This window comes from Choristoneura fumiferana, chromosome 29 (genome assembly GCF_025370935.1).
Source record: "Choristoneura fumiferana chromosome 29, NRCan_CFum_1, whole genome shotgun sequence".
In the NCBI taxonomy this organism is placed as follows: Eukaryota; Metazoa; Arthropoda; class Insecta; order Lepidoptera; family Tortricidae; genus Choristoneura; species Choristoneura fumiferana.
In genome coordinates, this window is record NC_133500.1 from 5,810,187 (window position 1) to 5,827,575 (window position 17,389).

Consider the following 17,389-nt stretch of genomic DNA (forward strand, 5'->3'; position numbering starts at 1 on the left):
AATTACAAATAAAATACTATATGATACAATTTAAGAAAAAAAAAATTCAAAAATAATAATAAAAGAAATACAGGGATGTATGGGTCCCTTAGTTAAAATACTAAACACTAACTATATCTACGTTCAGTGGAAGTGTAGAATGCTTCCACCGTCATAAATTTTAAAATAATAATAACAATAATAATAACCACCTGATGGGAGGTCTGCCAACGCATCGTGTTCCCACGTTCGTGGTCGCCATTCGAGGACTTTTCCCCCCCAACGGTTATCTGTTCTTCGAGCGATGTGGCCCGCCCACTGCCACTTCTACTTGCATATCGCTTGTATGTTTAATACGGCCTTTACTAATTTACCCTTCAAGTTTGCGGTTATAATAAAAATACACGCTGTATATCTATTGAATTGGATTGCAGCCAGATATAGATGGTGTATGACATAGCCGTATAGCCTCAAAAAATCTATCTCTGAAATTACGGTTTAATCTTCATGATCATTATCTTATCAGTCGTAGGACGTCCACTGTTGGAGATAGGCCTCCCCCATAGACCTTTTTTTTTTTTATAAAACGAGGGGAAAACGAGCAGACGGGTCACCTGATGGAGAGCGATCACCGTCGCCATGGACACCCGCAACACGAGGGGAATCACAGGTGCGTTGCCGACCCTTTAAGGAATTGATAGGCTCGTTTTTTAAACATCCCTAAGTTGTAACGCTCCGGGAATGTTGCCGCTGTAAGCTGATAGACCTCCAGTTACTTCGGTTGGAAGCTGCTTGCATCCACCGTGAACTCGCGGTTTTGACCAGGTCATCCGTCCATTTCGTTGGTGGACGTGTTTCGCTGCGCTTGCCGATTCGCGTTTCCATTCGAGAACTTTCCGGTACTAACTGCCATCTTGTTCTCCCAATCAATCATTTATTACCCGACTGCGAAGAAGGAGGGTTAGTGTTTGACGCGTATGTACATATGTATTGTATGTATTTTATATATTTACTACTTATATCCTGGAATTTCAAGTACCACATTATACCGACCGGGGACTGGATGCCAAGTGGTTAGAGACACTGGCTATGAAGCTGGAAGTTCCGGGTTCGATCTTCAGTCGGTGCAGATATTTGTACAACCAAGATATTTGTGGCCAACCAATAGTGTTCTTTTCAACCTCAACATTTGTGGAATCGCTAGGATCGCTAGAGCTATTTTTTTTTAATTGAATTGGGCCTAAACCCTTCTCTTGAAAACACCGATGTATAATTGTCACACACAAACACTGCTGACGGAAATTGATTCCACAATTTCACAATGATTTGTGGTGATTGAATAACTAAATGAGCCAATCGCTAGCAAGACTAAACTACGCCTTGATATTTTTTGATATTTCTATACTTATGATATTTCGCCTATCAAGAAACCCTGGTTTCTTATTAGTAGAAGATCCGAACTTGAAGAAATCTGCACGGGCCTGATTTTTTACATGAAATGAAATTTATTTTATAATACATTTTGTGTATTAGAAATGGTTTAGCTAAAAAAATCCTGGACAGGCTATTTTTAAAAGATTTTTTTTAATAATTTTTCATGATTTTTAATTAAATGCAGACAACCCTATATCAACGCTTACGTTGATATACAAATTGTTCTTTTATCTAATCAAGTGAATATAACTGGCTTCGACATTACTGTTTAAGTTTATACCTGGCAACCCAGTAGTTCGTCCAGGTAAAAAATAGCAAACCCAACGTCTACATAGTCTTTAGGTTTTATACTTTTAGTCAAAATATTTTTTTTATTATGTCGATAATGCAACAAAAATTTATTATAAATTCTTTTTTTTAATAATTAAAAATAGCCTGTCCTGGATTTTTTAGCAAATTTATTACTAATATATTTTCTAATATACTAAATTTATTATAAAATTTTATTTCACGTTTTAGGATTAAATAACAAATTTAATAAGGAATTTACATTATTTTGTACAATTATAAGTTTCCATATATAAAAAGAACTAACCTAAGATCTCTTAACTAACTATAACAATGAAAATTATTATTACAAGAATAAAATACATTGCATTCTATTATCAGACCCCTTCGGCCGCGTACGCAATCAGAGCTTTGTAACCAGTTGCGATCGAAAACTACTTCTGCCTTGTACGAAACCAGTTGCGATCAAAAACTATGCAGATCTTTTCAAGTTCGAATCTCAGGCCATATAATTTGATCATCATCATCATCAGCCCGAAGACGTCCACTGCTGGACAAAGGCCTCCCCCTTAGAACGCCACAATGAACGACAACTTGCCACTTGCATCCACCGGTTTCCCGCTACTCTCACAATGTCGTCAGTCCACCTGGTGGGAGGCCTGCCAACGCTTCGTCTTCCGGTTCGTGGTCGCCACTCGAGGACTTTTCTCCCCCAACGGTTATCTGTTCTTCGAGCGATGTGGCCTGCCCATTGCCACTTCAATTTGCATATTTTTCCAGCTATGTCAGTGACTTTAGTTCTTCGACGAATTTCCGTATTCCGGACTCTATCGCGCAAAGAAACTCCAAGCATAGCTCTCTCCATAGCTCGTATAATTTGATAGTTGGTGCGAAAAACCCGGAAATATCCTAAAACCGTCAAAGTGAGGTATCAAAAGCCTCCACAGTAATATTCTTGACGCGAAACAAAATACAAACAAAGCGCAATTCCACGTTTACTATCACTACAAACATTATTCTCGGACCGCGGAGATCTTCAGACCCTCGCGTCAAAGGGAAAGCCGCGGGGCAGGTTTGTCTCGGATGTGGGACAAATTTGTTCCGAAAGCTTTATATCAAAACCTTTTGTAAATAGTCGGCGAATTTGCATAGTTTTTGCGTGATAAGGTTTTTGTGAGATGTTATGAGATGTGTGTAAACATTTTACTATTATGTATAAAAACAACAGCACCACAGCAGCACCGCAGGGATAAGTCCGCCTTTGTACTTAACACTTTACTTTTATTTATGTAACCTTTTTGTTTTTCCTTTTTGTACAACAAAAAGTATAAACAAACAAACAAAAACCACTTGTAAAGGCTGAAAACCCCCGCCCATTTCAAAGTTCAATATCTTATAAACGGCTGAACCGATTTTAACGTAACTTAGTAAAAACCAATTCAGTTAAACTGGCTTTCGATAAAAAAACCGCCATCAAAATGGGTTCATCCGTTTGAGAGCTACGATGCCACAGAAAGACATTGGCGTCAAACTTATAACACCCCTCTTTTTGCGTCGGGGGTTTATAAACATAAAAACAGAATTGTCAAACATAAATATACATTGGCAAAGGCGAACTTATCCCTTAAAGGGATCACTATAATCCTACCTTTAAATGGACACCGAGAAAAAAAGTAAGGTAACTCATAATTATATTTATGGACGAATGAAATAAATATACATATATGTATTCGCATCTTTAAACAGTAATAAAATATTTTAATTTCTGTTAAAAGAACATTTTGTGATAGGTAGTAGCGAAATTTAATAATTAATATCATAAAAAAGACGCTATATTTTTAATAGTTTTTAGTATTCAACACAACGTCAATTGTTTTGAAAAGGACTTAAATACATATCATAATAGATTGTGCCATAATATTTAATATAGGCCCCACTGGTGGGCACAGGGCTCGTCCCAAGAGGGCTTTGTCTAATAAACAACTAAACTATAGACATTAGCAGAGTAGATTCATCCAAGTCATAATATGAAAGTCATCCAATTTCTGTCTCGATTCAACCTCGAACTCCGTATCTAGTTGAGGCAAAACCCTCGCCCAATTAGGGTAATGCCCACTGTCCCTGTACCCCATTCCTGAACCCAACCCTTTACTTGGCGGTACTAGTGGAACTCGATAGTAATTCACGTTATTGTAACGAATGATAGGCACAGGCAAAATTACTCATAATCCATACTAATATTATAAATGCGAAAGTGTGTGTGTTTGTATGTGTGTTTGTCCGTCTTACACGTCGAAACGGATCGACGGATCGACGTAATTTTTGGCATAGAGTTGGTTTATGTACCAAGAGAGTGACATAGGCTACTTTTTATCCCGGAAAAATGCAGTTTCCGAGGAAACAGCGCGCGATAACCGAATTCCACGCGCGCAAAGCAGCGGGAAAAATTTAGTAATATTATAAAATGATCATCATGATTCTAGTGTACAGGGAGTTTATGGCCATGGGGATTTAAATCCGGTGTGTTCCTGCTAGTTCAATTGACAGTACTATTATAGAACTCTATTATAGTACTTCCCATTATAGTATAATAGAACTAGTGGGAACACACTTAAATCCAAGGTTCGATTCTACTCGCATAAATGAGCTACTATTGTTCTGCAACTTTTAAAAAAATATTAACTTCTTTTTTTTTCATACAGATTAAATAATTATAATTTAAAATGTATGCGATGTAATACAAAATTGACAGCACATTGATAAACAACCGCTGGGCTTAGAGTCATGAAATTTGGTACGTAGGTAGCTGCACGTCTGGAATAACACATAGGCTACTTTTTATCCCGATATACCCACGGGATAGGGATAAAATCTTGAAATTTCAACCGCTTGGTTTAGAGTCTTGAAACTTTGGACAGTTCTTTTTAACACAACCTCAATGAAAACCATGATTTTTTGGGAATTCCCAGAGGAATTTTATAAAATCCCGCAATTTCATTTGTACCAGATTGAATAGTTTACGCGTGCGAAGCCGCAGGTAAACTCTAGTAGAGAATAAAATATTTCGTCGTCATTCGTGTAAGTATTATATTTTTTTCGTAAGAAGCATGCTGAAACTGCTATTTGTATGCCTTATGTAATGGCGCAACATAGTGTTACTGAAAATTACCTGTCATTTATATATCCACCTGTTTTCACCTTTTTTTTTTATTCAACTGGATGGCAAACGAGCAAGTGGGTCTCCTGATGATAAGAGATCACCACCGCCCATAGACACCTGCAACACCAGGGGGATTGCAGATGCGTTGCCAACCTAGAGGCCTAAGATGGGATACCTCAAGTGCCAGTAATTTCACCGGCTGTCTTACTCTCCACGCCGAAACACAACAGTGCAAGCACTGCTGTTTCACGGCAGGATTAGCGAGCAAGATGGTGGTAGCAATCCGGGCGGACCTTGGACAAGGTCCTACCACCTGCAAAGCACCTATGTTTGACAAACAAAACGTATTTAAATTTGAATATGTCAACAATCGTGAATCAAATCTGGGAAAAATCTAAATCAGTTTACTCCCAACATCGAATTGAAATCTATTCATAACAAATATTTTTACCCGGCGAATTCTAAACACTCGAAACAAACATTTGCACGATGAGTGTAAAACAAACACTGGATGTTGTACTATTTGCGTTTATTGAATGCGGTGAATTTAAAGTAATACAGGGTGATAGAGACAGTGTATAACTATGGTTTATATCAATCCAATTTGTTAAAAGTGTAAACAAAGACGCCATTTACACGACCTTAGACATTTAGTGATGTGAAAACCTAGAACCTAGTGCAAAATAATTAATCAGTTCAGTAAATCGATTAATTTATTAATTTAATAGATCAAAGTATTTTTGTCTATTTTATTATATTTACCATACTTGATTTGATTCCAAAGACGGTTTATTCAATAATAAAAGCAGTACAATTTTTAAATTTTAACATAAGTAGTTTTTTTAAAATGTCAAATTTTAAACCTTCTCTAGGCTAGTCTATGCTACTACAGATTATACCCACGCTTCATTCAAGAAATAACGTCAGATTTTGACGCAGATGTTTCAAATGAAGTGCCTCAAAAAAATTAAAAAAAAACAAAACAAAAACAAAAACTTCAACAGTCGGGAGCCATTACTAGAAAATTTTGAGCCGTTCACGATTTTGAATGGGTAGCGACTGTTGACGTTTAGATAAATTACATAAGGTTTATATCAATCCAATTTATATAATGTGTAAACAAACCGATTTTATCAAAATTCTTGTATAAAAACCCAGTGAATCGAATCAATAACACATTCATCTATAATTCGTGTCTTTTAACTAGACGTTTTTGCAGGTGGTAGGACCTTGTGCAAGGTCCGCCCGGATTGCTACCACCATCTTGCTCGCTAATCCTGCCGTGAAGCAGCAGTGCTTGCACTGTTGTGTTCGGCGTGGAGACTAAAACAGCCGGTGAAATTACTGGCACTTGAGGTATTCCATCTTAGGCCTCTAGGTTGGCAACGCATCTGCAATACCCCTGGTGTTGCAAATGTTTATGGGCGGTGGTGATCTCTTACCATCAGGAGACCCACTTGCTCGTTTTCAATCCAGTTGAATAGAAAAAAAGTATCAAATATTTCTTATAATCGAACTGACGATGTAATTATCTTTCACACCTCTCCTTCAGAAATGTAACTTTTCCTCCCTTACGAGAGGGAGCAAAATGCCACTTTTCAGTTCAAGGCTTTTCTAAGGGTTTCATTCCAAATGCAATTGTCTGTGCTGGTTGCTCTTTAAGTATATTCAGATTTTTTTTGTTCAAATTTCTTAATGCTCTGTGTGAAAAGTTGTATGAGCCACTCGGGAGCAAAATTATTTTCATCTTATAAATATAAATAAATAAATAAATATCACGGGACAATTCACACCAATCGACCTAGTCCCAAAGTAAGCTTAGCAAAGCTTGTGTTATGGGTACTAAGCAACGGATAAATATAATTATATAGACAGATACATACTTAAATACATATTAAACACCCAATACCCGAGATTTTCATAAAAATATCTGCCCCGACACGGGAATCGAACCCGGGACCTCAAGCTTCGTAGTCAGGTTCTCTAACCACTAGGCCATCTGGTCGTCGAATCTTGGGCGTTGACCCTTGAATCAAAGTCAAAGTCAAAATATATATTCAATTTAGGCTATAACAAGCACTTATGAATGTCAAAAAAATCTACCACCGGTTCCCTCCCTCGTCCCTCATTACGCTTAAGATTCTAATTTAGAATCCCTCGCTACGCTCAGGATTCTATTGTAGAATCCTTCGCTACATTCTGGATTCAATATACTGCCCTCGCCGTAAATACACCATTGTGCTCCCTTGCGACACAAATAACTATTTTAAAATCTAGCCTACTATTTTTTTATAATATTATATAAATACTATGAGTTTCCCCATAGTAGCTCTTTAGCTGCCAATAATACAAATGTGTTAGGAATGGAGAGCTACTCGTATCTTATCATTGCCACGGGCTCGGGCAAGATTTACCCCGCTTCTGGGGTAAAATGTTACGAACGCCCCATCGACACGAAGTATGGTTGGGAGATTGTACAAACCTACTTTCTGCTAACTACTAACATACACACGTAAAAGTTTGTTGGTTTCATCAAATGTAAAGGGCTCTACGGTTTTTTGAGAAATTTTGTATACTTATTCCTACTAAATATGTATAATCTAAATACGAAAAGTGTGTGTGTGTGTGTGTGTGTATGTTTGTCAAATTTCACTTAATGGAAATTATAATAGAGAATTGCTGGGTAAATACGAAGTTTAATAATTTCAAGTGCAACAAGAATGAAATTTAACTACAACAGATAAAAGTAATACAGAATAATTTAATTAATAATACAAAATATAAACAAGATACACATCTGTCGCATGGATCCGGATCGCTGGACCAAAGTAATTATGGAATAATCGAGAAAAACTAACAAAAATGCAACGTTGCCAGCTCAGCAGGTATAAACGCTCTTAACTAAATAAAACTTTTTTTAAAACAGACGTTGCCAGCCCTCGTTATCAGAAGGGTTGAGGGCCGCAGCGTAAGAACCCTTATCTAAAGGGCGTTTTTCTTTGACTCCCATCCTTGGAGAAGATCGTACTGTTCGATTGCCCGAAAGACACTGCATACTACATTCCTACATACAATACATCGGAAGTATCTGTGCACCTGACTATTTTGACGTTCTTATGGGTTCTTCTTCTCTTTTACGATATGACTTTTCTGTCCTAATTTTTAACAATTTCGCCAGTATCAAAGTAAACTCTCTTTGAGAGGGACGTTGTACGGTGATTGTAGTTTTTGCAACTTGATAGTAATTCCAGAAACCACGTGGAGACAACTTGCGCATTAAAAAATGCCAGACACGAGAGCAATATATAATTTTGTGATCACTGTTCACTGTTAAGGTTAATCGCCGCATAAAACACTATCAAAATTATACTTCAACTATCCAAAGAAACAGAAATAGCAAAATTATATATAGTCTACATCCGCCATGTTTGAATGCTACAAATGGAATCCATCTTATGGGTTCCATGGTGCCACGCATGAATGAAGTCCTTGACCGTACAGAACCTGACGCATTCAGACGCACCTAATGGTATTTATATTTGTGTTTTTGGCTTACGTCGATCGAAGTCCAAGTCCAGATTGAGTCGTAATCCTGATCCGGGATCAGGTGACCGGATTACACGTGTAATCGGCTCTGTAACGGGATACGGCACCGGTGACAGAAACCTTTTTTGACGGGGTAACGTAACGAATTATACTCCAGTCCAGAATTAGGCGAACTAGATTGACAGCTGAAAATGTCACCAGACATAGAAAAAAAAAAATAGGCATAGGAATATGTCGGTACAAATATGTCAATATAACCTTGTGTAGACGCGGAATAAAAAGGTTTGTCGCTTTTGGACTTTATTTTCATATCTTTATACCTAAAATTGACAAAAAGGATAACAATAAAAAAATTAAAAATAAATTAATAACGTTACGAAAACTTCACAATAACGGAAACAGTTCCGATCAAACCCATGGTAGTAAAGTCGAATGACATATTTGAAATGAAAGAATATTTTATTATTATTTCGTATTTTTTTTCCTAACATCGATATTAAGTTTTTTTATATCGATACTACAGCACTGGTGAAACTGTGGCAACATTCGTGTGTAAACTGTAAAGTTGATTCGCCTCGGACTCGAGCATAGTTTTCACGGAATTTTCCTTAAATGCATGACTCCCACAGAAGTCAATTAAGCACAAACCAGAGATAATATTGTACAGGTTATCTCTGACCTAGCAATATACAACTTGCAGAACATTCTCAAAACGTACCAAATTTTGACGCAACGCCGATGATAGGTTGTTGACATGGTAGTCTCCAGAGTCACTTGTTAAAAATAATGATTTTATGGGGTACAAATCCTCTAAAAGTTAGGAGATGTGAAAGTTTTAAGACAATTCCTTCATGACTCATTTCCTAGTAAGCTAATAGTAAAGATTGCGAACATTTTTCTAACAAAGTTTATCTCTGATGTTTCCTGAGTTACGGGACAGGGTAACACAAAAAGTTGATTGACCCAAACCCAAATAAACTCCAAAAATAACTTACAAATTTTTACCAAACACCACAAACATTAAAGAACTCAAGTTTCCCAAACACCTCATCCCACGGGACAATTTACGTGCATCGAAAAGTGCCCGTTTATTAATTTAATCGGCTTCCCCAGATATCCCCGTAAAAAGCAGCCAACCTCGCAAGTAATTAGCGAATTGTGTTAATATTTGATCTGCCGGCATTGTGTCTTTAGGGAATAGCACACACAGACGGAAAGAACCAAAGGAATAGCGTCCAAAATGAAAAACTTTCCGTGATAATTAAAAAAGTATAGACGATTTAATCATATTTTAAAGCTGTAAACAGCACGGCACAACATATTTTGTAGTAAATCCTAAAAAAATTAAAAATACTATTTTATACATCATCATCATCATCATCAGCCTACAGCAGTCCACTGCTGGACATAGGCCTCTTCCATGGCGCGCCACAACACTCTGTCTTCAGCCCCTCGCATCCATCCGCCGCCAGCGCTCCTCTTAAGGTCATCCGTCCACCGTGCCACAGGACGCCCTACACTACGTTTTCCCGTCCGTGGTCTCTATTCGAGGACTCGTCTGCTCCACCGTTCATCGGTCCTGCGACAGACAGACAGACTTTATACATAAAACTGCCTATACTGACTGACTGGTAAAAAGTGCAGACGAGGCCAAAGGTACATCTTAGTGGTTCAGTAATAGCATATTTACTAAAGCCTCGAAGAGCCCTAGGTTCCATCTAAGACCATCATCTCTTTCTCTATCATCATCATCTAGAAACACAGATGATGGGAGCGATTTCCATTCCTTAGTGGTTCGTTATGGAAAGATGAAGCAAAACGCTGAAACCGATGGAATACCAACTACATAAGAACATAAGGGTGAAAATCCTACTCCTGGATGTCCTGTGGTAAAATGATGACAGAGGAATCAAATCATGATTGAGAATAATGAATGAGTATCTCTGACACGACCTATTTCCTTCTGATAGCTATCCTATAGCTTTTTAACTAAAACTGCTTGTAGATTAGGTAAATATATTTTTAAAGCAGCAACGCGCTGTGACAGTATGTCACCCAAATTGACATTTTAAGATATTAAAGGGGGATTATCCAGGGATGTTTTTAAGAATTCCCTCAGACCTACGCACAGAGATGATACGGAATAAGATATAAAATAAGTGACTGGGTTGCCGACTAAATGTTCGCCGACAAAATTGCCGACTAAACAGTGAAATTGTCGTATGCATGACTGTACATAGTTAACGGATTTAATGCATTAGCTCTTTAGTTCAAATTAATTTAATAAAATTTAGGATGTTCATACTTTGTTGACGTTAAATCAAAAACTGAATGTATTGTACCTTAAAACACTAATTTTGTACCTACTACGATTTAAAATTCAGCATGGAGGACAAGTCAAAAAAAAATTTTTTTTGCAAAATGGAGAAAAGAGTATACAGTTCGCCTAATAGTAAACAAGCTCTGCCACCCATGGTCATTTACAACTCAACGACTTGTGACGGTGGTTACCTTTAACTTTTTAATACAGAATTCAAAAAAAGGTGTTTATTTCTAGAAATAGAAAATAGAAATAGATAAGTACACAAAATAAACAAGTATAAAGTAAATAAATATTAATGGTTTTTTACTAGGTGGACCGATGACTTGCCCAGTGTCAATTGTATTTTGTTCATTTTCTTTTGTACATACATACTTGCCAGAGCTACGGGTAACCAGTGAAATGAAATGAAATTACTCGTAAATGATGGTGGCAGTTCATGTGCGGAATTACATTTGAAATTTACCACGAGCTTTGCGGTGAAGGAAAACATCGTGAGGAAACCTGCACGAACCTGCGAAGCGATTCAATGGTGCGTGCGAAGTTCCCAATCCGCACTGGGCCCGCGTGGGAGCTATGGCCCAATTCCTCTTGTTCTGAGAGGAGGCATGTGCCCAGCAGTGGGACGTATATAGACTGGGATGATGATGATGATGATGGTGGCAAGACATCGTTTAATGTTTCTTTTTCAACAGTGGTCGTCATCCAGCTGATGATGATGAATGAATATTTTTTAGTCGCCGACAAAACGATGCCATCCCTACAGACTACAAAAAGTAAGCAATCGCTATACGCGGCTCAGGGAGGTTTTATTTCGACATTTTATGCTTTTTAATGAATAATGTTTTATGGCTCGAGACTGATAAATTAATAAGACTAACAGCTATGTATTTTTAAAACTCCACCATATTGTTGAAATTTGTTTGTACACACCAGTTTAAGATTAAATAGGAGCCTAACTTATAAAATACTTATTTGGAAACTACGTAAGTACAACAAAATACAAAATCATTTGAAAAATATTACTTGTTTAATACGGATTGTATGATTTCAACGTAACGGCTACGGAACGCCATCCTGAGCGTGTCCGACACCCTCTTGTCCTGTTTTTTCATTAAAGTTTTAAATAAAACGCCAATTTCTACTTCCTGAGTTTTATTCACAAGCATCCCAGATACGACTTCTTGCAACACTTTCGACAACACGGCATGTACCGGTTCTGGACATTTAGGTCTCCCTCCTTCGCCTTTTTCCTTTTCTTACGCCGTTTCTTCTTTTTCCTTCTCTCTCCAAACCTCGGGCATATTTCGTAATGGGACTCTTCTAGCTTTCTCTTTAACCTGAAATACCAAGGATAGTAAATATACACTAATCCTATTCGACATCTTGACATCATCATCATCAGCCGAAAGACGTCCACTGCTGAACAAAGGCTTCCCCCTTAGAATGCCACAATGAACATCGGTTCCCCGCAACTGTTACGGTGTCATCGTTATCTGTCCTTCAAGCGATGTGGCCTGTCGTCATGGGCCTTTTATTGGCCTGTCTTCGAACATGGCTTCCTCTCCAATTCTCCACGTCAAATGATTCATTGCCAACTGCTTCCATCCACCACCTGCCTACCGATAGATGTCATCCTCTCATCCTCGACTCGAGTCGAGACCCCGCACCAACAATCGCATTAGAGGAAGACCCCCCAATAAGATGGAAGGAGTACTTATTGTCCTACTGATATTATAAGTGTGAAAGTGTGAACGTTTTGTGAGCATGTGTTTGTGTGTAATGTGTGTGTGTGTTTTTGTTATTCTTTCACACTTAAACGTCTGGGCGGATTTGGGTGAATATTTGCTTGTAACGGAATCAAGATACAGTACGCTTGAAAAAAAGTATTTCCATACAAATTACCGTAACCGAAAAACTTTTAGGGTATTTCCGGTTGTCCTAGAAACTTAAAATTTGTAATGCTAGAGAAGTCTGAAAATCTTAATTTTTAATTTGTCTGTCAGTAACCAACCATCGAAACTAAACTGATCCCACACTGCGTACTAGCACTGGCTTAGGAAAGCTAATGCTGGATATTCACAGATGCCTACAAATTTGTACAAAACTCTCGTGCGCGAGTCTGAATCGCACTTGGCCAGTTTTACCTGTACTCCCTTATCTTCCTCTTTTCTTCATTCTTCATCGCAATCCAATCTCGTATATCTTTTTCAACTTTTAAATGCTGTGCCGTCTGCATAAAAGCTGAACCTTTTTTGTATCTCTTCTTAAGTCTCACTCTTTCAGCGAGAAAAGATTTTGGATCATTACGCTTTATTTTACCGAATCTTCTGAATTCATCAGTTGCATTAACCTCATTGATATGGTTTTCTGAACTCGTTGCATTCTTCTCATCACTTTCATCTGAATCAGCTTCATCAAGCTCTTTGATTTGTTGTCTAAGTTCCATCAAGTATTGTCGGCCATCATTAGAATCAGAATCATTGACACGCTCCAAAGCTTTTACGCTTTCATCAATCGCTTGGTTTATTTTATTTAATAGTTCATCTTTTTCTTTTTCTAGCGCATCTATTTGTAGCTCTAAATCTTTGGTTTCTGTTGTATTGGTTGTTGTGTTATTGGTTGTTGTGATATTGACCGATTTTGATAGTACTACGACCACGTGCCAAAGAAGAATTGAAGAGATTAGTGCGTTCTGCGAAAATAAAATTACGATAGTAAAAGTAATATCGACATCTAAACTAGTGTGTCATCATCATCCCAGCCTATATACGTCCCACTGCAGGGCACAGGCCTCCTCTCGGAATGAGATGGCTTGGGCAGTAGTTCTCACGCGGGCCCAGTGTGGATTGGGAACTTCACACACACCGTTGAATTGCTTCGCAGATTTGTTATGCAGGTTTCCTCACGATGTTTTCCTTCACCGTAAAGCTCGTCATAAACACCGCACCGTAAACTAGTGTGTAATTCGTATAAAATTCTCGTGTCACACAGTGTTTGTAACAAAACTCCTCCGAAACGGCTTGACCGATTTTCATGAAATTTTTTACGTATATTCGGTAGGTCTGAGAATAGGAAGCAAACTATTTTCCATAATTCTAATAAATATATTTTAATTTGGTATTACAAGCGTATAATCACTCATTTCATATAATAAAAGTTTGGTATAGTATAACTATCAAGTTTAGATGATTCGTATTACAAATAAATAACATACCATAATTCAGCGAACAGCACTCATCGCTCCCCCATGCTTTTCGCTTTTGCAATTCTGTATACTTTACGACATGAAATAAAACGAATGGGTAATGTCATAAATTTTACTAGATGCAGTTTTGCAACAATCCTTTGAGTTTTGCGTTAAAAGTAAAGTTTATATGTTTTGTCTTTACAATCATTGTTGCCGTACCATATTTGTCACAATATTAATGTCACTATACTGTCCATCCGTCTATCCGTCACTAGGTTAATCATCCTCAACATAGCCTATATACATCCCACTGCTGGACACAAGCCTCCTCTCGGTATGAGAGGGCTTGGGCCGTAGTTCCCACGCTGGCCCAATGCGGATTAGGAACTTCACGCACTCCATTGAATTGCTTCGCAGGTTTCCTCACGATGTTTTGCTTCACCCTAAAGCTCGTGGTTCAAATGTAATTTCGCACATGAATTTCGAAAAACTCAGAGGTGCGAATCGGGGCTCGAACCTACGATCCTCTGCTTGAGAGGCCATAGGTCAAACCACTAGGCCACCACGGCGTTTTTTAGGTTAATAAAGAGCTGAAATTTATACATAAGTAATTCATATTTAAATTGCCGCTACAACACATAATACAGTGGATGCAAGTGGCGAGTTGTCGTTCATTGTGGCGTTCTAAGGGGGGAGGGCTTTGTTCAGCAGTGGACGTCTTCCGGCTAATGATGATGATGATGATGATGATGATAATGATGATGATGAACGTAGTAAGCAGTATATATCAAACAAACTGGTATATAGGTAAATAATGAAACCCAAGTAAATTAAAAAAATTGAAAACCTCAGACACTGTCATTTTAATCAATATCTCAAAAATGGCTAAACCGATTCTAATGAAACATAGCTAAGAACTATCGCAAGGATACTGATCTCGCTGATATAACTTTTTTTTTTAAGTGGACCTTATGAACATTATTTAAAGTGTCAACTTAGTTGACGCATTGATTTGAGATGTCAGTTTTTAAATAATTTATTACGCGTTACTTTGCGGAGGTCCATATCAATAAACTGAAACAATTACTTTGCTGCATGCATACTTTACTTTACGCTATTACTTTGCAATTTTTTTTTCTATAAACTCACAGACGTAGGTACAGTCAAGTGTAAAAATAGTATTTTTATATGTACTTATTCAAAGTTTCAAAAATATGTACCACAGACTTCAGGCGGAACAAACCTTGGGGGGGGGGGTATTGTAATAATAATCGGCAACCTCACAGGCTCCACCTTTTTATCGGCCAGGACACTCGTTGGCCCTTACTACGGTGAAATGCATACTAATATCATTAATGAGTTTTTTTTTCTGTGTATGAGTGGCATTTTAATACGCGAAACGATTCACAGGCATACTCATTAAAAAAAGAAGGAGAGAAAATACAAGTACCATCCTATACAACATTCATTAGACATTAGCAAAAAAAAGGTAAAAAAATCACGTTTGTTGTATGGGAGTCCCCTTAAATATTTATTTTATTCCGTTTTTAGTATTTGCTGTTATAGCGGCCACAATTATACATAATCTGTGTAAATTTCGACTATCTAACTATCACGGTTCATGAGATACGGCCTGGCGACAGACGGACAGCGTAGTCTTGGTATTTGGGTTTCCGTTTTTACCCTTTGGGTACGTAACCCTAAAAAAGGAAAAGAAAGGAAAGGAGAAGAAGAAGGATAATTAACTGGAAAAAAGGAAGGAGGAAGGTTAACAGGGGAAATTCCTTTAAGAGATAAGTTCGCCTCTGTACATCTCTTTTGTAAACTGTTATTATCATACGTTTTATGTACAATGAAGACAATACAATACGAAATTCTCGTGCCATAAAAGAATCTAGCTTTTGCCTGTGACATCATCATCATCAGCCGGAAGACGTCCTCTGCTGAACAACGGCCTCCCCCTTAGAACGACACAATGAACGACAACTACCACTTGCATCCACCAGCCGACAACTCTCACGATGTCGTCATTCCATCTAGTGGGAGGCCTTTCAACGCTTCGTCTTCCCGTTCGCCGTCGCTACTTGAGGACTTTTCTCCCTCAACGGCTATGTTCTTCAACCACTTCAACTAGCATATTATTCGAGCTATGTCGATGACTTTAGTGCTTTGGCGAATTCCCGTATTTTGGACTCTATCGCGTAAAGAAAGAAAGTGATATCGTCTCCGAAGAATTCGTTACTCGCTAAAAAATCTAAAGCAAGCAATGACGGCCTTATCGCCTCAGAGCGATCTCTTCCAGGCAACCTTTACAATAGAACGGAGTAAGGAGTAGATTTCAGCTGGTGGTACAATGGGGCATATTACTGCAATGTTCTGTCACCAGAATGCAGCACTATCACAAACCGTAAATCGTCTTTTGAATGTCTGAAGTGTCTTTTAAATGTCTGTTTAAATTTTGAAAATATAGCCCTATCGTTACTATTGATGTTTGGGTCTATATCGACTGGTCGAAAATTGTTAGTCATAATCTATGTCATAATGTAATGTTTGACATAACTCTTTTTTTCTCTGAAACCATTTATTTTTCAGAGTTGTTATAAAACAAACCTAACCTAACCTATAGAGTTCTACAGAATGACCATTTAAAAATATATGTAAAATGTACGGTTTCAGCGAAAAAAAAATATGACTAACAAAAATTGTGACAAACAATACATTATGACTTATAAAATTATAAGTCATAATGTATTGTTTATTATATTGTCATAATGTAGTATTATTAAAAGTTTGAGGGCTTACGGCATAGATGTCGCTAGCGTCGCTGCTTAAGTGACTAAGTAAGAAACACAAGCTGAGATTATGAGGTGCATAGAGAAATTCGTGTCGGTACCGTTGACCATCAGTGGTGTAGCGGTATAGCACGCGTACGGATTACGAGGACCTGGGTTCGATTCCCAGTGATGGTCTTATTTTTCTGTTTTTTCTGTGCATCTATATTTCAGTTTGTTTTTCAATTTCGGTTTTACGGATGACCGTAAAAGTAAAAATTTGGAATTGAAATAAAATACAAAAAGATTCCAAAAAACCAATCTTATAAAATTATGGCATTCGAAAGGATCCCGTAAATATCATGGTTATTTTGTTACTAATCATGGTTATATCATGATCCGTCATGGCCAGAATAGAGAACTGACGTTGTCATGGCGGTTTGTTTACGGTCTGTGCTAGTTTCGCCCTGCGCAGAGATTTGCATAATATTCCCTGTTGGCAAACTTACTTTAGCAAACATAACGTCAAAACCTTTAAACAAAAGCATTTAAGAAATACTCATACTCGATTTCAACCTTGCAGTGGTTACAAGTTTCTCATCTCAAACTCACTCGCACTCCCTCGCAAGGTGGAGCTCCACCATTACCGTGATGACCGTGCTTATCGCGTGGAGCTAACGCGTTTTGTACGTAAGGCTGTG

General features: G+C 37.8%; 1 protein-coding gene across 1 annotated transcript; it reads right to left on the reverse strand.

Annotated features, from left to right (window-relative positions):
* Positions 1–11,865: 11,865 nt before the first annotated feature.
* LOC141444218 (uncharacterized) lies at positions 11,866–14,052 on the reverse strand. The gene is made up of 3 exons (XM_074109694.1): positions 13,945–14,052; positions 12,875–13,422; positions 11,866–12,067 (listed from the first exon to the last, which is right to left on the reverse strand). Exons 1-3 carry the CDS (start codon positions 13,945–13,947, stop codon positions 11,887–11,889), a joined length of 732 nt encoding a protein of 243 aa, XP_073965795.1. The 5' UTR covers positions 13,948–14,052; the 3' UTR covers positions 11,866–11,886.
* Between the last annotated feature and the right edge of the window lie 3,337 nt (positions 14,053–17,389).